The sequence below is a fragment of the Lethenteron reissneri genome, chromosome 10, assembly GCF_015708825.2.
Source record: "Lethenteron reissneri isolate LAM-NWPU_2019-01 chromosome 10, ASM1570882v1, whole genome shotgun sequence".
NCBI lineage: Eukaryota > Metazoa > Chordata > Hyperoartia > Petromyzontiformes > Petromyzontidae > Lethenteron > Lethenteron reissneri.
Genome location: NC_083788.1, coordinates 10,768,474 through 10,792,585, shown reverse-complemented (window position 1 = coordinate 10,792,585; position 24,112 = coordinate 10,768,474). Strand labels below are relative to the sequence as shown.

General features: G+C 50.6%; 1 protein-coding gene across 1 annotated transcript in view; it reads right to left on the bottom strand.

The window, feature by feature from the left end:
* The window catches only part of LOC133340569 (forkhead box protein K2-like), a 55,041-nt gene extending 34,645 nt beyond the window's left edge, over positions 1 to 20,396 (bottom strand). Inside the window, exon 1 of the mRNA XM_061548895.1 lies at positions 19,726 to 20,396. Within this exon, the coding sequence (XP_061404879.1) occupies positions 19,726 to 20,396 (671 nt within the window). The remainder of the gene's footprint in view (positions 1 to 19,725) is intronic.
* Between the last annotated feature and the right edge of the window lie 3,716 nt (positions 20,397 to 24,112).

The following is a 24,112-nucleotide window of genomic DNA, read 5'->3' as shown; positions in this document are numbered from 1 at the left end:
CGGAACGAGAGAGGTTGAGGTGACGAGTTTCAATCGAGGGGGCTTATTAGTCATAACATTGGCTTTGCGTTGTCGTGTAAACATCGGCGGGCTAATCACTCGGTAGCTGTGATAACAACGCCCAAGAGGAAAACAACACGAACAACAGTGACAATATCACAGTGGCGACGTGGTACCCTGTTAAAGTCCCGCTGGGTGGCACTTTGCGGCAGCGGTGTAAAGTAAACAACCCCCGTCCAGTCCAATCCTTCCTCGTTTCCAATTGAATTAAGCTAATTGCTGCCAGTCTATGAAGTGATGACGATTGCTGCTGCTGCTGATCATGCTGCTGATGCAGATGATTATGTTGATGAACGGGTGCTGCTGCTGCTGATAGCTTGTGGACAACCTCACTTAGTGTAACACTTTGTCTCCGGATGACACAATGTCCCAATTTATAACGCCAGTCAAAGTCCACGCCGCCGGCTCCTTCAAGGTAGAACCAGGTGAGAAGCCATTGAGGACACACACGCACCTTCTTTTGCACGCCGCACCTGTGCTCACAAGCAACTGGTGGCTTGAGTCAAACAACACACAAGCAACACATGGGGGAGGGCTTTCTCCGAAGCAGGGTTGCATGTTAAAGTCCAGCGCCCGAAAGGCGAGTGTGTGGATAAAGCAATGTGAATCAGCGGACACCACACATTTCCAATATCTGTTCCTCCACGTAAAAAAAAAAAGTCGCAGAATGGTGCTTTTTTTAAAAAAACACATCCCATCAGCCACACGGCCTTCTGGGAGTGCATCGCTTCAGCAGCATTGGCTCTGCACCGCTGTCGACGTTCAGTGCCTTATCAGCAGTCAGGCTTACTTGATGCGTCACGACGAAAATCAGATTATTTTTTTCGAATAAATCGCCATCCATGCACGCATGTGGAACTTCTTTCGCATCGAAACATAGGCCAACCGTGATATAATCGGAGGTGCAACAAACTAATGACAATAAAAAGAAATAAAGTTATTTTAATTTAAATGTAAAAGTGCATAGCTGCAGTGGCTTCCCAATATCAGAAGAGCGTTCCAGACGGCCGTGGAACCGCATACTGAACGCACGCGATGCAGTGACCGTCTCACGTGATGCGTCACGACGCGAAATGAACGAATAGATCGCTTTAAGGGTTTGCCAGCTGTAGTTCTGTGTAACAAATCCAGTCCACAGGTTTCGTTCTCCATCATGGACTGGGTAGCGTCCTGCCCTGCGAGAGTTTCCGAATGGATTCTTCTCAAGCCACAAGCCAAGCCTGATGTCTCTACCCCTCAATTCTTTACTCTGATGAGGGGGGGGGGGCTCTTGCCCAAACCGTTGGCCACGTATCGATAGTTCAATGTCAATGTGTAATTTGTATTGAGGGACTGTGTTGTTGTTGTTGTCGTAGTGTGGTCTGGGACTGTTGTTGTTGTCTTGGTGTGGTCTGGGACTGTTGTTGTTGTTGTCGTAGTGTGGTCTGGGACTGTTGTTGTTGTTGTCGTAGTGTGGTCTGGGACTGTTGTTATTGTTGTTGTTTTGCTGCCTTGCCCAAGTTTGCATTTAGCGTTGACACATCGGCCGGAATGTATGCACTTCCCCAACATGTTTTTGCATTGTTTGTTGTTGTGACTCGCTGACCCTCCCCACCCCTGCTGCCCCGACCAGACAACTGTGGGGGGGGGGATGCAAAGCGCTTCATAGCTCATCGGATTCCTCCTGCAGTCCAAATAAAAAGATATCCGATTCTGATCTCTTTCATTACGAGCAGCCAGGTTCAATCCACTGCTTGACGAAGCCCCCCCCCCATACCGCGTCGGCGGTTCGTTTGACCATACTTCACCACGCCGGTCGTGGAGGGCTGCCGAAGAGCCACTCGGCGTGTTTTTTGTGTTCTGCGCAGCCTCTAATGATGACGAAGGTCACGAGTTTCTGTTTGTTTGTACCGGGCCGGTGCAGCTGCGAAACCCCGCCTGCCGTGAACTTGTAAGACCCCGGGGTGTCAGGAGGAGGAGAAGGGGTGTTTTCATGCTGCCGAGTGTGCGAGCGTGTACGAGCATGTGTGTGCGTGTGTACAAGCATGTGTGTGTGCGTGTGTGTACGAGCATGTGTGTGTGTGCGTGTGTGTACGAGCATGTGTGTGTGTACGAGCATGTGTGTGTGTGTGTACGAGCATGTGTGTGTGAGTGTGTGTACGAGCATGTGTGTGTGAGTGTGTGTACGAGCATGTGTGTGTGAGTGTGTGTACGAGCATGTGTGTGTGTGTGTACGAGCGTGCGTGTGCGTGTGTACGAGCAGTGTGTGTGTGCGTGTGTGCACGAGCGTGTGTGTGTGTGCGTGTGTACGAGCATGTGTGTGTGTGCGTGCGTGTGTGCACGAGCGTGTGCGTGTGTGCACGAGCATGTGTGTGCGTGCGTGTGTGCACGAGCGTGTGCGTGTGTGCACGAGCATGTGTGTGCGTGCGTGTGTGTACGAGCATGTGTGTGTGTGTACGAGCATGTGTGTGTGTGTACGAGCATGTGTGTGTGTGCACGAGCATGTGTGTGTGCGTGCGTGTGTGTACGAGCATGTGTGTGTGTGTGCACGCGCGTTGTGGGGAGCGGTGGCGCAACGGCGAGCGACACTCCGAATTCCCGTTCACGGGCCCCACCACCAACACACCAAGGGACGATTGTATTATCTGAACCGGTCCTGGGCATCCCCTAGGTCGACTCAGCCTCAAATGAGTTCCTGGTGCGCTGGGCAATCGTGAAGTGACGTTCCGTGCCCCCCCCCCCCCCCGCAACGACGAGATGACGTCACGCGCCATGATGTCATCCAGTGACGTCATTGCCTTGCTCGGCAGGGATTATCCCCTTTAAGTCTTAATCCTGGTTTTTAAATCACGATGTTTATGGGAAATCCTTTGATTAATTTTGTCAGTTTTCACTGGGTTATATGGGTTATATCCTTGACATTAACGCGACTTTAGACTGTAGTTGGGTTCACGTTGGATCATCGCTACCATGACCCCGCCCACCCACCCCTTAGAAGCCGTCCATAAATGACGTCACGCGATTTTGGATGATTTTTGACCCCTCCCCCCCTCGTCACACGGCGTCACGAAAAGTCAGACCCCCCCCCTCAAATATGACGTCACAAAGCTCTGCCCCCCCCCCCCCTAAAACCATATTTCCATTTTTAAAATAAAACATGCTTCAAATCGCTGTAAACTATTGTCATTGTAGTGCGTATTTAATGTGGCGCTGCAATCTGATGTTGTAGGAGAAAATATTAATTAAAACGTCTATTTAATTAAGTAGAACGTGTTGTCTATATTTATTTAAAGTTGCGCAATTTTATGTGACGTCACATTTCTCACCCCCCCTCCCACTCGTCACACATCGTCACAAATGTGTGACCCCCCCTAGGTACATGACGTCATTTATGGACGGCCCCTTACAGACGGGCAGACAAGACGGATGCATCCACGCGTTGAGCCTCAGTTGGAAAGTGTTAACAAACAAAAAATCGTGAAACACAAGGCGACTTGTATTGCAGTCTGCGTAGCTTGCAAACACGCTGGGGTCGACGGATCGCGTAAGGATGGGCGGAAGCTACGGTGTTTGGGGCGGGTGGCGGGGGAGTCGGTGGTTGCCGTGTGAGAGGCACAAAGACCCCCCCCCCCCTGTATAGCCTGAACAAAGTGTTGGAACAAGTGCTGCTTGCGAGCACCTATGAAGGCCGGCACGGCATACGAGGTGGTGGGTGTGGCCAGCATCACGCCCGACCGCCTTTGTCTCTCGAGTGGCAATGTTTACACACCGCACCAGGTACTCATTTGAGGCCGAGTCGACCTATGGTAGGCCCAGTTCAGATAATCGTCACTGGCATTGCCCATGAGCGGGAATTGAACCCGGGTGACCAGGTTCGTAGCGCAGCGTGCTAACCGCTCCACTACCATTCCCCACGACTGCAGCAGTTTGGACGATCCACCCCCTCCCCTAACCTTTGCTCCGAAACAAATGGAACGAAGTGTTGTTGTCTTAATAATCCAGAGAATACGCTACTTACAATTACAGCTTCGAGGAATAATTTAACGCAGGGATCTTCTGCGTTGGGTCATTCACAACGTTTTCGGCGACATGGGAGAATTCGGGGGGGGGGGGCGGTTTCAGGGCTACATTGCTGTTGGCTAGGTAGTAGCAACTTCAGCAACCCGCAACTCGCTCACAAAGGTGGCCGGGCGTGGTGCTGGCCACCCACCCCAACGTGTGCCGTGCCGGCCTTCATAGGCGCTCGCTAACAGCACTTGCCCCAAAAGTCTGTTGAGGCTATAACGGGGGATCGTTGTCTTGTGTACGGGGCACGGTAAATGGCGGTGCCACGTGACTGGCACCTCCTCCACAAATAGTTTCTGAAAACCACTCCCCTTGGCAGCATCGATGTCTGCTGCCACCAAGGAGGTGGGTGGGTGGGGGGGTCTGTGTGGATGGGGTCCTCTGTTATGTCCCCTAACCCCGCACCTACCTCCGGGTTGGGGTTAAGAACAGCGTTAGTGCTGCCGGTGTAAGGGTCCATGAAATAAATACGTGCGTCGAGGTGGGTTTAATGTTCACAGTCGGGCTGCAATCAGGATTCATGTGAAAGGTCGGGGGAGTGATAGGGTAGGGTTAGGATAAGCTCAGTTTTAGCAGCAGGGCTAGCAATAGAGCAGTGTTAAGATAACCTCAGTGTTAGCAGTGGGGATAATGATTGGGTAGGGTTATGATAAGCTCAGTGTTAGCAGGTGCGATAGTGATAGGGTAGTAATCAACCAGATAGGGTGTTGACTGTTATGTTATCCGACTCTCTGTTGTATTACATTACATTTCTAAGTATACTAGATTTGTGTTTCTATTTAGTGTATACCTGATGATGATTGCTTGTGTTGCAATCGAAACGTCGTATGCTAGTATTTAATTAAATTTATTATTTTATCTTTATACGTGACTTACCGAAAGAACCAAATAATAAAGTGATAGGGTAGTGTAAGCATAAGCTGAGTGTTAGCAGCAGAGCTAGCAATAGAGCAGAGTTAAGATAATCTCAGTGTTAGCAGTGGGGCTAGTGATAGGGTAGGGTTAGGATAATCTCAGTGTTAGCAGTGGGGGTAATGATTGGGTAGGGTTAGGATAAGCTCAGCTTTAGCAGGAGCGATAGTGATAGGGTAGTGTAAGGATAATCTCAGTGTTAGCAGCGGGGCTAGTGATAGGGTATCGTGTTAGGTATGGAGTTGGTTTCACAAGAAACAAAGCAAACAAACAATTAAAGGGCATGTTGGAGGGGAGGGGGAGGGTGTCTAACGGATTTAGCAACCACAGTGGGGTTGTCTAAATCTGTTTGTCCCCTTTGTGCCCATTCAGCAGATGCAATCGCCAGGGGGGGCATGGGGGGGGGGGATTTCGTGGCAGGCCCCTTTTGCTCACCGCAGCAGCTCGCAAGCCTCTCACGATTCGTCTCTGTCGAGATGTTTTCTTTCTTGGTGTCCGACTTGCAAATCGGTCACGGGGAATATTTGGCAAGTTCTACCCCCCCCGACCCATTGCCACCACCACCACCTTGGTTTGAAGTTTTCGTGACTGCAGGGATCCATACTCTATGGTTCTTTGGGTAAAGTCACGTAGGTAGAATTTTTTTAAAAGTTTGTTTTAAAATAAAATAAATACACCACCACCACCTTGCCACCACCACCACTACTACCACCACCTTGCCACAACCACCACCTTGCCACCACTACCACCACCTTTCCACCACTACCACCACCACCTTGCCACTGCCACCACCACCACCTTGCCACCACCCCCGTCTTTCGTTTTGGCATTAAAAAAAGAAAATGGTTGAGGAAATGCTTTGCGAAGGACCAAAACAAGCCCCCCCACGACGAAATAATAAAAAATAATGTGTTTATCCTTTCTGCCAATAAAACAGGAGTTGTGTTAAGATGTTCAAACACCAAACAGATACCTTTCGCAAGGAACCGTGCATGTTTTTGCTTGCATGTCCACCGCAAAGCACTGCGGCGTGTGGTTAAATGCAGCCACTTGATTCCTTGCAAAGGGTTTCTATTTGGCGTTAGAACATCTTAACACAACTCCCGTTTTATTGCCAGAAAGGGTAAAAACCTATTTTCATTTTTTTCATACTTTGATACTGGCCAAAAAATAAAGATCCCCGCGTTATACTTTTGCTATGCTCGACAGCAAAACGCTTCCTCGAGTTTCGCTGACCCTGGCTACGAGGCCCGACAACAGCTCCTGTTGATGAATTCGTGACAATCATCAACGGCGCTTCACCTTGACAGTGCAAAGCGGTTAGTGGGGGGTGGATTGAGGTGAACACTCTGCACTCCGCACTCCTCTCTGGAGGCAAGGCTTGTGTGTCTTTGTGTGATAGCATGCTCGCTAACAGCACTTGCACCCAACAATCTGTTAAGGCTACACGGGGGATCTTTGTCTGTGTGTGATAGTGTGGTGGTGCTCGCTAACAGCACTTGCCCCAAACAGTCTAAGGCTACATCATCACTGGTGACGATTACATGAACCGGTTCTGGGCCTCCCCTAGGTCGACTCCGCCTCAAATGAGTACCTGGTGCGTTGTGTAAACATCAACGCTGGAGAGACAAAGAGGGCCGGGCCTGGTGCTGGCCACCCACCCACTCGTATGCCGTGCCGGCCTTCATAGGTGCTCGCTAACAGCACTTGCCCCCGAAAGTCTGTTGAAGGCCATACGGATGACCTTTGTCTTTGCGATGCGACAATGACCAGGAGGTGCTGATGCAGTCACCTGCTGGTGTTCGCCCGGCACTATATTTTTTTTTGGGGGGGGGGCAGAGTGCGTGGTGTGGCATGGCAACGTGACGCGCGCGGAGTGCGGTCGAGTGGTGCGGCGTGCGCACGTGTGTGGGGTCGTCACTTGGTCGTGCAGTCGGCGTGTGCGTGAGCACGTGGGGAGCGGCAGTGCAGCAGTTATTGCGCTCTGCGTTACGAACCCCGCGAGCAGAGTTCGGTGCGCGCTCGTGGCCAATGACGAATATTTTAACTGGGCCTCCCCTAGGTCGACTCAGCCGCAAATTAATGCCTGGTACGGCGTGTAAACATCGCGGCTAGCGGGGGGGGGGGGGCAAAGGTGGTCCGGGCGTGTTTCCTCGTGTGCCGTGGCAGCCTTCATAGGTACTTGATGACAGCTCTTGCCGCAAAGGTCTGTTAAGGCTATACGAGGTGGTAGTGGTGGGGGGGGGGTGGAATCTTTGTACTTGTCTTTTGTGTCAATGTGTGAAAGGTGCGAGTCTGTGGGTGTGCGTCAATGTACGAGTTGCACAAATATAAAAGAGACGGCCCGGGCGTGGTTCTGGCCACCCACCACCACCTCCTCCTCGGGTTCCATGCGAGTGCTGATCGCCAACAGCACTCGCCCCAACCGTCTGTTGGAAGGCTATGCGGGCGATCTTTGTCTTTTGATGCAATGGTGTGTGAATGTTCGTGCGTGAGCGCGCAAGTGTTCGTGTGACAGCGTGTGTGACCGTGCGCGAATCTAACCGTCAGGTCGGTTAACGGTCGCGTTTGTATGATGGACGTGAACAAAAATATGAAGTGTGTGCCGAGTCGCTCGCGAGTGGGTATGTTTGCTCGTGCGAATATCCGAGTGTGTCTTTGCACACTATATTGTCCGTCCGTGTGTTTACATCGCCACGTGTGGGTAAGTATTGCCAGCGTTAAAGTCCGAGCCCGTCGCTACATGTCTACACGAGAGATTGCCCGCGTGCTGTGTACGTGGTTTTATCTTGAGGGTCTGTGTGTCGAAGATTGCTGGTGTGTGTGTCAGTGTGCTTATGTATCTGTCTTGGCAAGGATTATTCAACATCGCCTTGCTGGGCATGCTGAGGAGAGGCTTGCGGAGCCCCAATGCGGTTTCAGGAAAGGGCGGTCCTGCACAGATGCCATATTTTCTGTCCGTTTGCTACAGCAGAGGTGTAGGGAATTCCAACAAGACCTACATTACTGCTTTATTGACCTGGTCAAGGCCTATGATACCATCAATAGGCCTGGGCTCTGGGTAGTTCTTCGTACTTTTGGAGTTCCTGACCCTCTGCTCACGATCATTAAGGACCTTCATGATGGTGAGCGGGCCCGGGTAAAACTATGCGGCCGGGAGTCCGAGCCATTCCCTGTAAACCTTGGGGTGCGACAGGGATGTCCTCTGGCTCCCACATTATTTATAATCTATTTCGACCACGTAGTTCGTGAAGCCTTTAATAGCTGTACCGGAGGAATTTCCATCTGGTACAGATACAATGTGGTCAAGGGATGGCTCCCTATTGCTCAACCATGTTATGTATGCTGATGATCTGGTAATTTCTGCTCACTCAGAGGAGTTGGAGGCGCTGCTGCTAGACCTGGAGCTTGCCACTAAGAGGTGGGGCCTTACCATCAGCCCCACTAAAACTAAGCACCTGCCTGGGTATTTTCTACCATCGGACACTCCACCCCCACAACTCCCAAATTGGTGATAGGGCAGTTGTGGAGAGAGTGGAGAGTTTCCCATACCTGGGCAGTGTGCTCATGACCGGCTCCGGTTTAACAGCAGAGGTCTCCGAATCAGTCGAGCGGCATTATCTTTCCATCGGTAGCGTAACGCTGCGTGGAAGCTACCTGTCTGCCGCTCCGCACGAAGCTTCACGTCTTCTCGGCCACGGTCATTCTCTCCCTTCTCTACGCTTGGGAAACGTAGACCCCCCTAATGGAACATCTTCGCCGGTTAGAAACATTTAGGCTGGCCTGACTACGATCCATCCTGGGTATAACCAGGCAGGATTGTGTGAGGAATTCACAAATCCTTAAAAGATCTGGACAAAGTCCCATCGGTGAGCTCCTCCGGCAGTCAAGACTGCATTGGCTGGGCCATGTTGTCCGCATGCCCAGCCACCGCATGCCGAAACAGCTTTTGTTCGGCCGGATCGAGGGGGCGAAATTGGCGCGGCACGGGCTAGAGAGGAGATGGAGTGATGTGGTACAGGAGGATGTGGAGCTGCGTGGACTTGCCAATGACTTGTACCACCAGTGTCAAGATCGACCTCTGTGGAGGAGGCTCGTGAAGCACGCTACTGGGCAGTAGAGCGCCGGGTGGCTAAAGCACAAGAAAAGTTGGCACAGTAGCGGGCACAGGTGGCACATCAGCCAGTCGTCTCAGTCAGTCGACCCGTGGCACCTGCTGGGTCTGCCCCGTGACCTCCTGCCAGCGGGCGTTCGACACTTCACGTGGCCTCAAGGTGCACATAGCCTGGCACAAGCGTCGTGGTGACGTCACCGCCACTTAGTGGCGAATGGCGGTTTTGGTTGTTGTTATGTCTCTGTGCAATGATGATTTTCAGTATGCGCCTGCGTGTGTCATTGTATTTGTGGCGAGTGCTAGGGCAGTAGTTAGTGCACTACTGTACGAACCTGGCGACCCGAGTTTGATTCCTGCTCACGGCCAAAGATCGGCGACAAATATCCGAACCGATCCCAGGCCTCCTCTAGGTCGGACTCGGTCTTAAATAAGTACCTGGTGAGGTTTGTAAACATCAGCAGTGGGGAGACAAAAAGGCGGCCGGGTGTGTTGGTGCTCGCCACCCATCACCTCGTGCACCGTATCGGCCTTCATGGGTGCTCATTGACAGCACTTGCCCCAACATTCTTCTAAGGCTATAGAGGGGATCTTTGTCTTGTGTATATATGTATGACTGTGAGCGCGTGTTGCTTTATGCATGTGTCAGTGTGTTTAAGGTTGTTGGTGTGCGTGTCCACGTGTGTATCCCAGTGTGTTCGAGACAGGGGGGGGGGGGGGGGCGCGTGTCTGTCTGTGTGCGTGGTGGCTGTGTGGAAGACTCGCACACGGACGTGCGGTGCTATAATTATCAGTGCGCGAGCACAAGCGTCCACTCCTCTCCATGTGGCGGTGAGACGCGGCCTAATATTATCGCTCGGTTTCGCAGTGATAACATAAACAGCGCCTGTGACTGCATAACCAAGCCCCGAACACACGCCACTCGAGCTGGGGCGATGTGTTTATGGTGAACGCCGGTTAATCAACATCATCAAATTGTAAACTATTAACATTCTTTTTTGTCCCCGATGACTCGGGGGGCCACAAACCCTTGCCACCTGAAGGTGGGAAACCCCCTGCAAGCCACGCCCCAGTGCGACGCCTGCCGACTATGACATCACCAAGCCCCGCCCATTACGTCCCCCGTTCAGCGGCACACGTGGTAACAAGCAGTGATGCTTTTTTTCGTGAACGAGCATTTTGCTGTTATTCCAATAATCGCGTAATCAAATCGATTACTTGCAAATACTCGGAGGGTCCCCCGCTCGACACGAACACCACTGCGCACTCAGATCCGAACACCACTGCGCGCTCAGATCCGTGCCACTCCCGCAGCACCTTCCCACCGCACGAGTCGGCAGACACGTGCTCACTAAGCCCAAGAAGTAATTTGTTGTTAATCATTTATGACGGTGAACAAAAATAATAAAACGGCAAGATAGTACAATAAAGTATCCTTTGCAGCCGGTTGTAAATAAAATTGTGTGCGCGCGCGCGTGTAATGACACTGTGGTAATAGTGGGATGCACAGGTGGTGCATCTGCCAGTCATCTGTGTCAGTCAACCCGGAATAACATTCGTGCGATGGCCTCAACTTGCACGACGAGTCCTAATAAGGAGGAAGCCGGTGTGCGCCTGTCAATCTCCGCATCACTGCTGCCCGTCAAATGTATTCCGATGATGGCCTCGGACAAAGCGACCACGATACACTTTTCTGCAGGAGCGGCTGATGGTTTATTTTGTCTGCAGAACGCACGTAGGCCGAGCGCTTCTTGAAACTTATTCGCGTTGTCACGTGCACCTTCGGCGTGTATTATTAGTCTTATCGGGCGAAGCCTTGCTGGGTAAATAAAAAAAGAGGGCTGCGTTTATTTATTTATTACTTGTTCTTCATTATTTGCAGGCTTTGCCGAGGGTCAGGGCTAGGTGTTGTTTTGCACGAATCATCACAAGCACCAGGCAACAGCAACGCGACACCGCCACATGCGTTATGCGGTCACCCTGCAATGATAATAGCAGCACCGCCACCAGTGCCGCCGTCGCGAATGCGGCGTTCATTTGTAACTTCACCGTGACAAGAATTGCTGTCGGAAAAAAAAAGAGTAGTTTTGGTATTTAGTCTCGCGTTATGGTGGTTTTTTAAAATCTCTTTCACCGTCCAGTGTGCTACTGAAGGTGAGTTGCAGCTTCATTAGGTTGTGTTGAACACACAAACTAATGCTGAAGTCATGCACTCCCAAAAAGGGGCGTTGCGGTTCATGGCAAGGAGATATTTTGTCCGCTCATTTATTTTGCAGCAAATAAGACAGAGAGACCGGTCTCTGACGTGGTCTCTAAAAATAACAAAAGAAACGTGAGAATTTGCACTTATCGGATGCCTCTCGCAATGTCTCAATGCGATAGATTGACTGCCCAATATGTGATGGAACTCTCTAGACATTAATAGGATGGACGGGCGCGCACGGGTCTCCTATGGGGACATGCCGACGATGACAGATTTGATATTCCGGTTTGTGATGGGACGGCACGCGGTCTGACCACGTGTCTCTCTCTCTTCTCTCTCCAGTATCCATCCGTCACCTAAAGCCCTCAAACTCGTTGAGAAGCCGCTTGCGACGCTGGCAAGCCCCACTTGCCCCGCTTGTGCCGGCGGGCTGACGGCTTGCCGACGGTATACCCCGGCTTGCCGGGGCGTTTGTTTACACAGGGGCAGAGAGCGTTGCACAATTATAAACACTGTACACGATAGCGTGACTTGTGTGTGTATGGGGGGGGGAGTGGGGGGACGACACTGTACGGCTGTTGGGTAGGAACAGGAACGGGGTTCACGGCGGTTCGTGGAGCGCCCCCCACCACCTCCACCCACCATCCACCACCCACCAACACCACCACCACCTCCACCCACCAACACCTTCATCCACCAACACCACCCACCAACACCACCTCCACCACCCACCAACACCACCACCACCACCCACCAACACCACCACCACCCACCAACACCACCACCACCCATCTCTACCCACCACCTCCACCTCCACCCACCAACACCACCACCTCCACCTACCAACACCACCACCTCCACCCACCAACACCATCACCTCCATCCACCAACACCACCCACCACCACCCACCACCTCCACCCACCAACACCACTACCTCCACCCACCAACACCACCACCTACCAACACCACCACCTCCACTCACCAACACCATCACCTCCATCCACCAACACCACCACCCACCACCCGCCACCTCCACCCACCACCCACCACCACCATTCACCACCTCCACCCACCAACACCACCACCCACCACCACCACCTCCACCCACCACCCTACCACCACCACCTCCACCCACCACCACCATCCACCACCTCCACCCACCACCACCACCTCCACCCACCACCACCTCCACCCACCCACCACCACCAGCCACCACCTCCACCCACCACCTCCACCCACCAACAACCACCACCTCCACCCACCACCACCCACCACCTCCACCCACCACCTCCACCCACCAACAACCACCACCTCCACCCACCACCACCTACCACCCACCACCTCCACCCACCAACACCACCACCTCCACCCACCACCTCCACCCACCACCTCCACCCAACACCACCACCTCCACCACCACCTCCACCCACCACCTCCACCACCCACCTCCACCCACCACCACCACCACCTCCACCCACCACCACCACCTCCACCCACCACCACCCACCACCTCCACCCACCACCAATACCACCACCTCCACCCACCACCTCCACCCACCACCCACCACCACCTCCACCCACCACCACCTCCGCCCGCCGTCACCGCCGCGTTTTTCGGGGGCCGACGGGGAGAGACAGCGGGAGCGGTGATGTCCTTTTTGCTTCGGTGGGTGTGGGGGGTGTGGGGGTCAGGTCCTCAAAAAACACGCACCAAAGCTCTCGCCCGTAGTAGCAGCCGCATTCCGCGCCTCGCTCAGAGTGATTTCACCCCCCCGCGCGCGCGCAGTGAGTGTCGCAGTGTCGGGGGTTTTGTTTGGCATTTCTGAAATGAAGTCCGAACAGTTTTGTTTTGCCTTTCTTCGAGATTTTTGGCCGCGATTACGGAACCGGGCACATTTCTGGGAGGAAACGACAAAAAAACATGCAATGAAACCCCAAGTCGCGGTATCTCAAGTTGCGTTATCTCCACGTAACCCATAAAACACGACGAACATGCGATATTAAACCGTAAGCTGGCGAGGCTGGGATTTTTTTCTATGTCCTAAGTGACATAAACTCTACACCTAGAACAATGACACGGCCGAATTTGCAAACGGTTACTGTGACAAAGAGAGGAAGAGAGACAGAGAGACGCAAAACGAAAAAGCGTACACAATTTAAAACCCCCCACACACACACATATTGTTTTTGTAGCCACTGCCTTAAAACTTAAATATTTGCCCGGTAAATAATTACTCTGGTGGGCCTTCAACGAACCGACACGGAATGTGTAAGCCAGAGTGGCCCTGCAGCTAAAGTAACGTAAACACTGCAGACGTTACCTCTGCTATATTTGGAACGCAGTTGTCATGGCCATTTATTTATTTACAACATTCCCTGGCTCTTGCTTGCTTGCTGCCGCCCCCAACTGTTGTTTTCACGCTGCCAAGTCGTGAAAGGGTTGCGATTCACTTGAGTTTTGACGTTCGGAGCAAGCCGCACCAAGAAGCGTTGACAGTGGCCGTAGGGTGGTGGCGAGGATGGGCGGAATTAGAAGGCCATTTGAATGAGACCTTCCTCGAAATGCCCTCAGGTTGCTGCTCATGGTGGCACGTCCCAGGTGATAATGATTAACGACAGTTTATAACACGATACAATAATTAGCAACGTTGTGGAAACAAATATATAAGTATATCTGGCAGTACTCCACCAACGCTTCAAGAGAGCCTGACTCTACCGATGAAAACAATGAATGTCGAAACTGGTCCAGAATTAGTTTTCTTGTATTAAACCAATGCTACCGATAAAGAAAAAACATCACTCCCAGAAGCATGTGTGGGCCATGGGGTGAATAAAAATACTTATTTTTTTTTTGTATGTGGAGGGGCAGATATGAAAGAAGGGAAATGGTCTGATTATTTCTTTTGTAAAAAAATTATTTAGTAAATTCAGTATTCACGCTATTCTTAAAGTGCGAGGCTATCACAACGGGGGACTCGGTTTCGCAGGTGAGTGTGGCCTGCCAGTTGGGCGTGATGCTGCTACTATGTGGTGGTTTTTACCTAACGAAATAAATTGTGAGTAGCCTTTTAAAAATTGGCAAACTCGGACTGTGACGCTGGCACACATTGGCCGGCTCTATTTTCGAACAAAGTCTCGGAATTTTCAACGTCCGATGTAAAGCAGACGGTGCGTAGTTTATGTTTTGATACACCCGTGGTATTAACCAGGGCCGCCGCTGCGCTTGGAACCGCGGAACCTCGGCAACAAATGGCGAACGCGCTAACCGCTCGCTCGGCCACGTCACCGCGATGTTCCAAAACGCGTGCGGTTTGACCCGGGCCAAACCATCTCTGACCGGTGGGAGGAATGGCTGAAGAAAGAAAAAACAAAGAAATAAATAGATTCCACGCCCACCTCCCCTGTGCCGCTCTTCCCCCTGCAACGCAGAAATGTCCCGAGCCTCGAGGGCACCACCAGTTTGGTCACTTAAACAAATATTGGCTTTGACTTTCGAGTTTCTCCGTTTTTAAAGCAGGGCACAGTGGCAGCAAAAAATAAATAAATAACACAACATGAACCATTTCCATGCTCAAGCCGAGGTGTGAGAGGTGGACAGTGACCGCTGTTCACAGATGTACTGGACACGTGTGAAAAACAGCTTTTATAGCTCATCGGACGGATTCCTCCAGTATAAATACATATTCTGGTTCTGTTCAGCGATTCTAGGGCTCGCATTTCAGTCGGGCCGAGACGACGCTCGGTGGCCTTTTTGCGAAAGCAAGACGCCTGCAAGAGAGGTCAAAAGATGTGAAGGAGCAGCCATGCAATTACTTGCGCACAACACTGCTAGAGGGCCTCCCCCCACCCACTGGAGGCGGCTCTACAGACACCCTCTGGAGCAGGGGACGGCAAACTCGAGGCTCCGAAGCCACAAGCGACTCTTCAAGGACCGCTTCGTGGCGTTATTTATGAAGCAACCGCCGTCTTCTATTCACCAGGTGCACTGCGGCTCTTGAAATACTGAGTTTTTTTTACTGAATTCCAAAAAAATGGCTCATTATTTTGATTGCCGACACCAGCTCTAGAAGGTATTTTGGCCTACTCTTTCACGCTGGCCAGATGATGTCTTGTTAGAGATGGGAGTACCCAATTATTTTGTTCTGCTGGATGGATTGAGGCAGTTGGGGGGATTTAAGAAGCGGATTAATTGTTTTGACCGTCGCATCGGGAGGTTGAAAACCCGGCACAGCATCACGAGAGAAGCATGTGCGCAACTAGGAAAATCAGGCGCTGCTCCCATGCGCTGGCCATCGTGCTGTTTAACCTGACAGTTGTGTACATTCCACATTCCTATGGCGTCAAGTAAAGACTTATTCCACCCACCAGGAGAGGCAGCAATGTTCGATACGTGCGCACGGGCGAGAGGGCAATGTCAGCGTGAGGGACACGAAACTCCTCGCAACGACGCTGCCGTGTGCTATCGCTTCGCCAAATAATCCTGGCTATAAATAATTGCATCCCAGATCTGAAAAGTAAATCGGTTTGCGCAGAATTACTGCCTAAATCATCTCACTTATATTGCATTACAGAGGGATTAGACTCTGCCTGCTGAATGTCGGCCAGACACTGAAATATTTATCGATGTTAATTATCCAGTCGCGTTATTTCCGATACGGTCATTTTCACCTGCAGCCACATTATTTATCTGCGCTTGATGTCAAAACGACAAGTCACATTGACCCCCCCCCCACCCCCGCTGTTCATGAAGGATACATAAGGGTGAAGTCTGGTCCAGGAAATTACCATACACCCCAAGGCACACCGTAGGGCCAAATATTACTCAACTAATTTTTATTTTACCAGGTAATCCCCACTGGCCTGTTTAGCTCTTTTTCATAAGTGACCTGGCCACAAATGACGGCCCAATGAAGTGGCTTATCACGCGCAAATTTATAGCAGCAAATACTCTAAGCGCATTCTAGATTTGAAGCTTTCGTGACTGCAAGGATTCATACTCTTAGGTTTTTTCGGTAAAGTCACGTAGGTAAAAAATAAAATTAAAATTAATAAAAGTAAAATAAAAATGTTTCTAAATGTGGAGGGAAAACTGGAGGACCCGGAGAAAAATCTACAGGACCACGGGGAGAACATGTAAACTCCAAATATACAGACGTCATAGTCAGGATCAATCCCACGACATGCTGTATACCAGGTGAGGTAGTTAACATCTCACCACCGGGGCACCTACATTTATAAATACAACAATAACAACATCGTGAGTAGGAATCACAATTGCAAGTACGTGGTAATGGTTAATTCTAATTCTCTATGAATGACACAAAGGAAATTGTAACCGAGTCTGGGTCTGACATCAGATACCTGCACTTGTCATTGGCCAAGATCAATCAATCCGCATTTGGATGAATGCCTCCACAAGGTATATTTGAGCCCAAAAAGTAAAACAAAAATCTACGGGCCAGTCGCGATGCGTCGATTCGCTGCTCAAGATCGATCGCTACGCTCACGGTATCTACTTGTTCTACTTAGTTACCCGGCATAGCCAGACTGAGTCTGAAAAATCTAGAGACTCCATTGGGATATGTGACCAATTGCATTTAAATCATATTTGTGTTTTAAACCTATGAGACGAAACTAGGAGTACCTGGTGAAAACTCACCAGGTGTATCAGGAGAGTGCACTCGAAAGGCAAGCACAGATGGGTTCATGAAGCCACTTGCTGGTCTGCCATCTATTCGCTACCTTGCAGCCAGTGTATTTGGGAATTCACCTAATCCGTGGGATCCATCAACCCCCTGCCTATAAAGCGCGAGATCACAGACGTGTGCCACATCGCCCGTTTCAACAACAATACTTTAATTAATAAAATAAACAAAAGCAATGAATAAAACACGCCGCGCACATCTGCCAACTGCGCCAGGCTGGGGACGGACAGCCGATAAACAGTGGGGCACGCGGAGTGGCCTCAGTTTTGCGTGTTCCTGCAACTGGGCCCGGTGTGAGCCGTGTCATGGTCAGGCAGGTCCCTATCGCAACAACTCTGACCCCAACCAACGACCCCCCTACCACCCACCGAGCCCCCCCCCCCCAACCGATGCAGCAACTGAACCTCGAAAGAGGTCGTTGGGGCCTCGCAGGGTGGTGGAATTCGACGGGAGAAACTGATGCACCAAACAGCTACCCAGCCGAGCTGATGCAACCTGACCTGAACCCAAAACCCAAATGTGACCCGAACCCAAACGTGATCTGGTCTGATCTGTCACTGGATGGCCACGTCTGCTGCCAACATATGTACTCGAGTGTGACTCCAGGCGATGATGTCTCCCCCCCCCCCCCCCCCCCCCCGATGATGACACTGGTCAACAAAAAAAATGTCTGGCCTGGACTTTTGCAGCTGTTTTAGACTAATTTGAGGGTGCTGATTCCAAATCTGATCTCAGATTTGCTCTATCACATCTCATTTTTATGCTATCGGCATACCCCATTTTCATTGATTTTACCCGAAATTAACTCTGTCACTTATGAATGCAAGTTGTTGCGAGTCAGTGACTGCTTTAGTGTTAAAATATGGTGCTGTGTTTTTAGGATAGTGTCTTTATAATATCATTTCATGTAAATATTCACGTTTATTTAATATTTTTCTTCTGCAGTTTTTATTGAAAATGCAATATTTTATATCTCAAAAACCTGATGTGATAGTCAAAAACTGATGCTAGATTTGGAATCATCACCCCAAAATTACCTTAAAACCGTTGGAATACCTTATGCCAGAAAAAGTGTGTTGACCAGTGTAATCAGGCTAATTGTAAAACTGTAAGAACATTTCAAACCGGATTGAAGTAATTTGTCATTTATGACAATAAAGGTCTTTCATTGAAATGTCACAACGCGATTTACACGTGAAACATTTTCCACACACCATACATAAATATTAAGCGCTTCACAAAAAATCAAAATATGGTCGTAATTTTTTTAAAGAAAATCATTGGCTGTGTCGCCAATGCAAACCCGGATTCGTTATCCCTGTACTCGAGGAACAGTTTGGCACAACGAGAAGCCAAGGCGAGTATATCCTAAACCCCAAAGAGCGATTTGGATGCCAAGTGGCCCCAGGTTCTTGGTGAGAGATAAGGCACGGGGCGCTGAACAGCTCTGATGAGACGAGATTTGACAACACGACGATGTCATGCAGCCAAAGATGCCCCGGGTACACTCCCCCAGAACACTCGCTCACACACCTGGTTGGTGCCTGACCATAGCCAGGTGCACTGTCATTTCAGTGGCAATTGGCGGGTATTGGTACAGCAAGGACACCTGTGTGTCCACCATGAACCGAAAAAAATCCCACGATAACAATCATCATGGCCAACCAAACCATGCCCTCACAAAAATAAGACCATGCCCCTCATGGGCAAACGATGGCGATTACATCAAAGTCATGCTCATACAGACACCGTGCCCAACTCTTAGCAGACCACATGCCCCCTTCTTACCAAGCCATACCCCTAAAGAGAAAAATCATGACCCTCACGCAGATCCTGCCGTTAAAATAAGTCCATGCCCTTGATATACAGTAGTGTAGTTCAATGTCCTTCATACCAAATCACATCGTGCCCCTTACACCAGTCCATGCCACTCACACCCAAGACCACGGCGATGGAAGAGGTGAAATTGATCATGATGAACGATAATAAAAATAAACGATAATAAAAATAACCCACGCACCACACACAAACACGCCGACAACAGACGCACATTGGGCAAAGAAGTGCCGGCGACGTACCCTCGTGCCAGGCTAGGTGCACTGTGTGCCACGTGAAAGTGTGAGAGGCTCGGAACAGACCCAGGTGGTTATGGGTTCGCCGACTGCCATGTACCAACTTTGTTGTGTTTTAACCGCCCGGGCGCTCTCTGCTCGTTGTAGTGAGCGTCGCTCCTTCAATTGCACATACCACCACCACCAACAACAATAACAATCGCAACCACCCAGCAAGAGTTTATGGCAGGGCCGGGACGGGTCAAGGCGGGTTAATTAAGAGGGGGGGGGGGGGGGGGGACAAGGTGCGGGAGGGGTCAGGGAGGGGGTCAGGGAGGGGGGGGGGTCAGAGAGGGGTCAGGGAGGGGGTCAGGGAGGGATCATGGAGGGGGTCAGGGAAGGGGGGTCAGAGAGAGGGGTCAGGGAGGGGGTCAGGGAGGGATCATGGAGGGGGTCAGGGAAGGGGGGTCAGAGAGAGGGGTCAGGGAGGGGGTCAGGGAGGGATCATGGAGAGGGTCAGGGAGGGGGTCAGGGAGGGCTCTGGGAAAGGGTCAGGGAGGGGTCAGGGAGGGCTGTCAGGGAGGGGTCAGGGAGGGGTCAGGCAAGGGGTCAAGGTGGACCGGCCAAGCGAGACTCACGAAGCGGGCAGCTGCAGGGGCGCCGCTCCGCGCCGCTGGAAGACGCCGTCGACGAAGACGCCGTTCTTGCCCAGGCAGCGCAGGAAGAAGTGAGGGTGCACGAAGGCCATCTCCAGGTGCCTGCGCGACACGAAGCTGGAGCGACCCACCGTGACGTGGGCACCCCCCTCGTCACCGCTGCTCGAGGTCCTCCCCACCCAAAGCCGCTTTTGTCTCACTTCGTACTCCACGTCTTTGCCCTCGATGGTAGCCAGCAGAGGTCCCGTATCGTCGCCGGAGCCGACCCGCATCCTGATCCTCCTGCCACTGCTGCTGTTGCTGCTGCTCGTGGTGGTGGTCGTGGTGGTTGCGGTGGTGGCCGCAGTGGTGGCCATATCAACCTCCTTGTCTTCGTCGTCCTCCTCGTCCTCCTCCTCCTCTTCCACGTGGCTGTTGCCCTTGTTGTTGTTGTTGTGGTGGTGGTCGTCCGTGCTGTTGTTGTCGCCGCAGTTGTTGTTGTCGTTCTCCTCGTGGTTGTTGTTGTCGGGGGGGCCGCGTGGACCCGCGGGCCGCGTCTCCCCCGCGGCCCAGGCGAGGCCCCGTGCCGGGCTGAGCGGAGACGTCTTGAGGCCCAGCAGGAGCCGTGCGGGACCTTGGTCTGACATGGCCACGCCCGGGTCAGACACGGCCATCGACGAGGCGCGGCCACGAGGTTGGAGATGGTGCGAGATGGTGGAGGTTGATGGTGATGATGGAGGTGGAGGAAGTAAGAGATGGTGGGTGGTGGTTGCAGATGATGATGATGATGATGGAGGTGGATGCAGGTGATGATGATGATGGAAGGTGGTGGTTTCAGGTGATGATGAAGGTGGATGGTGGTTGCAGGTGATGATGGAGGAGGAAGGTGATGGGTGGTGGTTTCAGGTGATGATGATGAAGGTGGATGGTGGTTTCAGGTGATGATGATGGAGGAAGGTGATGGGTGGTGGTTTCAGGTGATGATGATGGTGGATGGTGGTTGCAGGTGATGATGGAGGAGGAAGGTGATGAGTGGTGGTTTCAGGTGATGATGAAGGTGGATGGCGGTTGCAGGTGATGATGATGGAGGAAGGTGATGGGTGGTTGTTTCAGGTGATGATGGTGGATGGTGGTTGCAGATGATGATGGTGGAGGAAGGTGATGAGTGGTGATTGCAGGTGATGATGATGATGGTGGATGGTGGTTGTAGATGATGATGGTGGAGGAAGGTGATGAGTGGTGATTGCAGGTGATGATGATGATGATGGTGGATGGTGGTTGTAGATGATGATGGTGGAGGAAGGTGATGAGTGGTGATTGCAGGTGATGATGATGATGGGAGCAAGCAAGAGGAGGTTGGTGGTGGTGTTGATGTGGTTGGAGACGATTTACAAAGTCGAGGAAGAGGCGGGGGGGTGTTTGTAAAAGCTTGAGCAGAGGCGGAGAGGAGAGCGGTGGGATGGATAACGACGTTGGGCGGTTTCGTTGGGAGGTGAAACGCGTGGTTAGAGATGGAGGATGGAGACCACGGATGAGGTGGACGAGATTGTTGATATTGAGATGGTGAAATGGGGAGTTGTTGTTGTTGCTGTTGTTGCTGGTGGGAGCTTATACGAGCAGATAGCGAAGACGATAAACTCAAGGCGGTGACGTTGGGAGGACAAGATGGGCGAGAAGGGGGCGCGGCGAAGGAGATTGGAAGTTTTGCGGATCGACGAAGTGAACGAGGCGAGGGGACGAGATGGCGTTCAGTTCCCTTCTGGTTAGAGGCGGCCCCGGCGGACAGCGAAGAACGCGGCCCAAGTTCCCTTCCAAGTCTCGCCGCCTCTCCCTCGCTTACCGCTTCTCTGTCAAGGGCTGTCGCTGCTGCTGGAAGAGCCCGTCAGCTTGGGTCTCGACTCAAATCTCCTCCTTCCCTTCTCGTTCTTGCCGCTGATGCTGTTGCTGATGATGCTGCTGCTGTCGCGACTGCTGCTGATGCAGAAGCGATGATGACTTCGCTGTCTGGATAGGAGCTGGTGCGGTGCGGTGGTGAGAGAGGGGGGGGGGGGGAAAGAAACCCCGCAGCGGAGTCTCGAAAGCTGGATGCCGGAGCGGAGTTAAACTTTTTGGTTCAATACGTCGCTGCTGTATCGTTCGAACGGGTCGACAACTCGTGTCGAGCGATGTTCGTCGAATTCAGCGACAGCTCGCGCAGGCCGAGTTCTGCGAGTCCGGCGAGCGTTTTCCAGGTCTTCTCGTCGGCCGCGAGTTACGCGAAATCCGGATCCGAAATCGAGAGTGGTGGTGGGTGGGGGGGGATCCACTCCGGGTTGCGCGGCGCAGCGTGACGCGCGTGCGGGGTGACGTCATAGTGCCGGCGAAACGAATCTGGATCGAGGCGCCGTGCCATTCAATCTCTTCCTGACTGCATCAACATCATCATCGTTAAAGAGTCCCATAGACAACATCATCATCATGTGTGCATATCATCATCGTTAGAGTCCCATAGACAATATCATCATCATGTGTGTATATCATCATCGTTAAAGAGTCACCATAGACAACATCTTCGTTACCACCAATATCATCATCATGTGTGTATATCATCATCGTTAAAGAGTCCCATAGACAACATCGTTACCACCAACATCTTCATCATATGTGTATATCATCATCGTTAAAGGGTCCTATTGACAACATCTTCGTTACCACCAATATCATCATGTGTATATCATCATCATCGTTAAAGAGTCACATAGACAACATCATCGCTACCATCATCATCATGTTTGTATATCATCATCATCATCATCATCGTTAAAGAGTCACCATAGACAACATCATCGTTACCACCAACATCATCATCATGTGTGTATATCATCATCATCATCGTTAAAGAGTCACATAGACAAAATCATCGTTACCACCAACATCATCATCATGTGTGTATATCATCATCGTTAAAGAGTCACATAGACAAAATCATCGTTACCACCAACATCATCATCATGTGTGTATATCATCATCGTTAAAAAGTCACATAGACAACATCATCGTTACCACCATCATCATCATCATGTGTGTATATCATCATCATTATTCAAGGGTACTATAGACATATTCTTTAGTTCTTTCGGTAAAGTCACGTAATTAAAAACCAGTCTACATCAGTGGGTTTTTTAAATTATTTTTATTCACTTAATTTTTTTTATTTTTCTATCTACGAATATGAATTCCTGCAGTCACGAAAGTTTAAGTCAAAAGGTTCCTTAGACATTATCGTTACCACCAACATCATCATCATGTGTGTGTATCATCATTAAAGGGTCCCATAGACATTATCATTACCACCAACATCATCATCATCATCATCAAAGAGTCCCATAGATATCATGTGTGGTCACATCATCATGTATGTATTTCATCATCAAAGGGTCTCATTGATATTATAATGTGTGTTCACATCATCACCAACGTCATCATGTGTGTACATGATGGTCATGATAAAAGGGTCCCATAGATATATCATGTGTGTTCACATCATCATCACAAACGTCATAATGTGTGTACATCATCATCATCATCAAGGGTCCCATAGACATCATGTGTTCACATCACCAACAACATCATCATGTGTGTATAGCATCATCAAAGGATCTCAGATATTATCATGTGTTCACATCAATATCACCACCATCATCATCACCAACATCATCATGTGTATATCATCATGTGCGTATATCATCATCAAACGGTCCCATAGATAGCATCATGTGTTCACATCATCATCACCATCATCCGAAACGTCGTGATTTTTATTTTATTTTTATTTTACTTTTATTAATTTAAATTTTTTACCTACGTGACTTTACCGAAAAAACCTAAGAATATGAATATCACCATCATCATGTGTCTACATCTTCATCACACGTGTTTACATTAAATGACAATTTGCCATATCCAGTGTACTGTGTACTGTACGTGACTGTTTGTGATATTAGGATTAACAGTTTATTTTATTTCTGAATCATCACCAATAGCCGTCTGCAAAGGAATATCGAGATCAGAGATTAGGAATATCGCTTGTTGCTGTAATGCTGTATCTATTTTATGTTGAACTTATTTCGCACCACCGTACGTAGCCAACGGTGCTAATGGGAGTGCGTGGGGGGAAGGACAACAAACTAAACACAACAACAACAACAACGAGCAGCAGTTCTAAAGAAAGCGATCACCACCATCACCGCGCGTGTCCATCGCACTTGACCAGGCGCGGTCAGACCGCCCCCCCCTCAAATATGACGTCACAAAGCTCTGCCCCCCCCCCAAAAAAAATAAAACATGCTTCAAATCGCTTTAAACTATTGCCATTGTAGTGCGTATTTAATGTGGCGCTGCACTCTGATGT